This window comes from Mytilus trossulus, chromosome 4 (genome assembly GCF_036588685.1).
Source record: "Mytilus trossulus isolate FHL-02 chromosome 4, PNRI_Mtr1.1.1.hap1, whole genome shotgun sequence".
NCBI lineage: Eukaryota > Metazoa > Mollusca > Bivalvia > Mytilida > Mytilidae > Mytilus > Mytilus trossulus.
In genome coordinates, this window is record NC_086376.1 from 91,622,416 (window position 1) to 91,627,772 (window position 5,357).

At 34.2% G+C, this 5,357-nt stretch overlaps 1 protein-coding gene across 1 annotated transcript; it reads left to right on the forward strand.

Annotated features, from left to right (window-relative positions):
• Positions 1 to 3,495: 3,495 nt before the first annotated feature.
• Positions 3,496 to 5,357, forward strand: LOC134716293 (nucleotide triphosphate diphosphatase NUDT15-like; the record flags this gene model as incomplete). The annotated part of the gene is given in 3 exon segments (XM_063579188.1): positions 3,496 to 3,654; positions 4,265 to 4,461; positions 5,060 to 5,357. Coding segments are annotated over 3 exon segments (471 nt in total). The 3' UTR covers positions 5,176 to 5,357.

Genomic DNA, 5,357 nt, shown 5'->3' on the forward strand with positions numbered 1-5,357 from the left:
TTAACTTTAATACTATATATTATGTACACAATATGTGTATATTGCTTGGGAAAATAAATGATTTATTTCGTTCAGAAAATTATAAACTACTTACTCTAATTATACTATACTTATTAATATGTATTTGTGTTCGTTTGTCCTGTCTCGCTATGTATTATCTTAAATATTTGTATATATTGTCCTCTTGAACACAAATATGTGTCTGAGTTTATGAATGAAATCTTGAATCTTAAAATTTCTGAAGGGGATAATGATCTACTAGTATTCTGATTAAATGGTACACAATGACTTGACTATACATGTATTAATGGTTTACCTTTTTTTTAAATTGGTATTTGGATGGAGAGTTGTCTCATTGGTACTCACACCACATCTTCCTATATCTAATTATTCATAATTAACAAATATTTAAAAATTTGTATGTTTTCGAATATCATAAATATAGTGGTAAAAAATGAATAATCAGTCCCTTGCTTTAATGAAAATGAAAAATCTTGCTTCAATAGTGCAGAAAATGAATAATCTGTCCTCTCAGTTTACCAAAATAAATAACCGATCAAAAACAAATTCCTCCTGCCCCCCCCCCCCCCCCCCCCCCCAGAATATCAAATGATCGTCCCCTAATGTCCTCTGGCTATAACACTGTCTACAGTTTATAAATACCTTGACCACATGATTTTGTGACAGATGTGTCGACCAGTGTATTATTTCACTATTATATATTTATGTAATTTGTATTTTTTTGTAACAAGCTGTTCCTATAAATATATATAAATGCTTTATGATAATAAAGATTATTATTATGAATCTACAAAAGAGGTACGATTTTGCAGAGTAGCTCAGGATCTGAGTCATAAATTCCTAATTAATAATTACAAGGCCGTCACAAACAAACAACTCAAAAGACATCTAGAGATCTACATCCGCTCTCTCTCTCTCTCTCTCTCTCTCTCTCTATATATATATATATATCTACATATGGACATTCTTGCACTTTTCTAAAGTACGACATCTATTTGGTGTACGAGAAGTATAAATACCGCGCAGACTCGGTCAATTATCTGCACTTTAAAAATGCAATGTTGCAACACTCTCAGGGGGTTCCTGTGTTACAATGCTAAGTTTACCTTATTCAGCATGGCTTATTTGCATTTGGTAATTTAAATTGGTAGTTCAGATCCCGCTCTAAACCTGAGTAAACATACTTTAAAGATTCAACCTATTGTTTTCATTATCAATTTGTTCTTTTTTTTAGTACACCTAATTATTTGTTACTGGACACTATAACTCAATCCAACCATCAATCTAAATCGCCCCAAATCTTGAACTGTAAATAATATGTAGACTATATAACATCTTTACATACTATATGCTATCTGGTATCTATATGATGTCAATATATATGATTGATTGATTGGTGTTAAACTCCACTTTCGCCACATCTACATCTACATCTACGACCTAGAGCTATGTCGTCACTCGAAAAGGGTACTTCGGCCTATCACTCAAGTATAAAATTTAACTTTGACGTCCTTCAACATGAAAAAAAACCTTTGTAAATAATATTTAATAAAAATAGTTCAAAATTGTGCTCATAATTTATGTTGAGCCAATATTGTACTACTTCGTGGAGGTAGCCGGAATACTCTGAGAGAACAAACGACCTTCGGCAGAAAAACTGACAAGTCGAGTCAAGTAATATTGGACTTGAGCGCACCTGTCATGTGTGAAATTCGAACTCAGTAATCTCATTGTAGCCAAACTAATGATACAGAAGTTGGACAACTTAGACCATTCAATATAGTATGTCCATGCTACTACATATATATTTATTAGCTATGAGTGCTTTTGACGCAATCTTGGAGATTTAATAAACTCTAATTGGTTGACAATGTCAACTTTTAATCGTGATTGAAAGTATTCTCTTTAACTTTTTTTTAATGAAAATGTGGATAAAAAGGAAGAGAGCCCATGTTCCAGTAGAGCCTCTATGTAAACGATAACACCTCGCGGAGGGAATATCAGCTATTATGCATTTTGCAAAATTTAGAATAGACGATGATTGTCTTTCTATTAAATGGTATCAAAACTTGAGGAGCATTAGATTATCTTAGAGAAAAAAAACCTAAATAAAATCAAACAGTTTGAAAATATATAACTCTACATGCATACACAAGATGACCTAGATAATTTGGGAATTCAGAGTCCGGGCATGTGTTACTTAATTGCAGACTGTCGACCGGGCATCAAGAGACGCTGCAGTATGGCAAGGTGTGCGATGGAGGCACATTTCATTTGCACTAGGAGGTGGACGATAGTAATTTATTTAATAAATATAATAGATGTACATACACCTGGCAAGTCATCGTCGTGCATATCTGATGCAAAATAACTCGTTTGGTGATCCGACTTGCATGATGCACCAAAGGACAATGCTAAATGACATGTCCAATTGACATAGTACCCAATACAAACTAATAGGAATAATTCTTTACGTCTGACTATAAATATACAAAAGAGCATATAGTAATATAATCAGATGTATCAAGGTACCACTTTGCCACCCTCTTGTCTAGTGTGCAGATACGTTTAATTAGATCGATAGTTTGCCTGAAAGTCACCAATTAAATCACAGAAAAATAATAGTATCTAACAAATCTTTGCTAGGAATCAATTGTTTAAAGAGGGAACAAAGTGAGTTAACATGTGACCTTAAAATACGTGCAGTTTCTCTTATTTTGAGACAATTAATGTGCACGAAAATGAAAGAAAAAAACCCATGTTTTATAGAATATCTTTCATCCAATTTCGAAAATATTGCATATTTTCTCAGTCATGTAAAACATGTATATATACAGTTTCAATTTAGGATTTGGGTTTGTGAATGAATTTTAATTTTTTTGCTGAAAAATAAAACAGGTTTCAAAATTCCGGTTATGAAACCAATCAAAATTTCTGATAATGGAAATTGGAAACAGCTCAAAGCCAGGGGGTTTCTGACTATCATTTTGATTATGACTGTGCATACAGCCAAATCACACCCTGTTCTAACCAGAAAACATTGTAAAACATACCCTGCTCTGAACAAAAATATTGAAAAACATACTCTGTCCTAGACACGCTCAGAAAATGTAAACCCTGTTCTAGATCCTGTTGTAGACAAATACTGTGTTTAAAAAAAAACCTGTTCTCACCAGCAGGACACTGATGAAAAGGGACCCTGTTCTAACCAGCAGGACATGAAAAAGCGACCCTGTTTTGCGACACACGCGTACCACTAAAAATATAGGAAGTACACCCCACCCCACCCCACCCCAAAACCGGCTCAAACCACAAGAGTAAGTTTGATACTTGAAACTTTTTATTTCTCAAGATCAATCAGGGGTGATTATAAACAGTATCAGAATTCCAGTGAGGAACCAGTAAGGCGGTTTAAAACCTCCAATAAACAAAAACCAGTTCATATCTAGGCAAAACAATCTCCCACTACATTGCTATGTCAAAGCAGGCCGAGCCACCACGAGAAAGACCTAAAGTTGGTGTTGGTGTATTTGTAACAAGTGAAGACCATCCAAACTGTGTTTTAGTAGGAATAAGAAAAGGCTCAAGTGGTAGCGGGAAGTATGCATTGCCTGGTGGTCATTTAGAATTTGGGTAAACATATAAATTTTATTTATACTTTAGACAGGGACCCAGACTAGTGGACATTCACATAATGAAGTCTCCCGTCTTGTATATGAATAAAAGGAAGATTTCTGTACAATAAGGTGGAACAGTTCAACTGTCACAATTCAGCTAATTTGTATGATTACTTGAATGATTAACATTTCTCAGTTCAATAACTTGATGACGAAAAAAAAATACATTGCCAGTGTGGTGTAAACATATGGTAAACGTAAAGCAAAATTATATCCGGGTGAAATTTGACAAATGTTTGATCCGGAGGGAAAAATGTCACAGTAGTTAGGATATATATTTCCCTGTCCCGTGAAATTCTATCTGTGTAGTTAAATTATAGGATAGTTACTAGAAAAAACTAATCCTTTACAAATACTATGAAATAATAATAGTGTTTTTAAACAGGAACATATATATTAATATACATATTTAATATATACATGGTCGAAAGCCAAAAATCAGTCAAAATGTCACTGTCCCAATCATGTCAATACTGAATTTCAAAGCAGCAACTAAAATGCATGTACGGGTGTATTAGTCCCGCTATGCATACAGCTCTAGTCTGCACTGTTAAAATAAATTACAGAGAAGAATGGGAAGATTGTGGTAATAGAGAAACAATGGAAGAAACTGGATTACGGCTGAAGAATATTCGCTTTGCTACAGTAGTGAATGGAATCGTCGATAAAGAAAACTACCATTATGTAACATTGTTTGTACAGGGAGAGGTAGATACAACATTCCAATCAGAGCCTGTCAATCTGGAACCTGACAAATGTGAAGGTACTATAAGTTGAATAACGCTCAGTGACGCTGTCTGTCACTCGAATTATCATAAGCGTATTTGTCCGGGACACTGGCTCACCGTCGTAGACATTAGTCTCTTGATGTGAATCGGGTATTGATTGGGTCAGGTATCGGTATGAAATGCAGATTCCACATAATCTTACAGTATCAAATTCCATTGAACACGATTACAAAACCATTGTATTGCAATGGAAATCGGAAACACGAAAAAAAACTACAGCACACGATGCCATAAACAATTATTTTGATAACAATCGGGAACAGATCATATTGTATCTGAAGAACCGATAGCAAGTGTGATTGTGGAAAGAATGTGTGCACTAGTACTGAGTCGGAATAAATTACTCTAAAATTTCAAATGATCAATGTTGCATTGTGATAAATATATGATCTATTTTGGAACATCAACATTTTTTATGTCTTCATTTCACAATTCCACATAGCATTATTTAGACTTATAATCATTTGGTATTTTACCACAATATGAAGTGAAAGTTTAAGGCTATACGGTGTTAATTAAATGATAGTTCAAAATTCTGCAGCCATGTTTAGGTTGTCTTTTTATGTATTTCAGGTTGGCAATGGCTAGACTGGGACAATTTTGTGCCTGCTAACAAATGCTTTCGACCCCTTGAGATGGTGATAACTCAGGGTTACAATCCTTTCAATCCACCAAGAACTATTGCATAATTCTCAAAAGATGAAGACATTTAGTCTTGAGAACTCAGGCATATATAAACCTGGAATATGATGAAAAGTCTTCGTGGCCTATCCAACACAAAGAATAATGAACGCTAAAGTTTAATCTATATTTAGAATAATATATGATACTGGGTCTTGTCTTGTTGATCGTTTATGGTGTTTTAACGTTT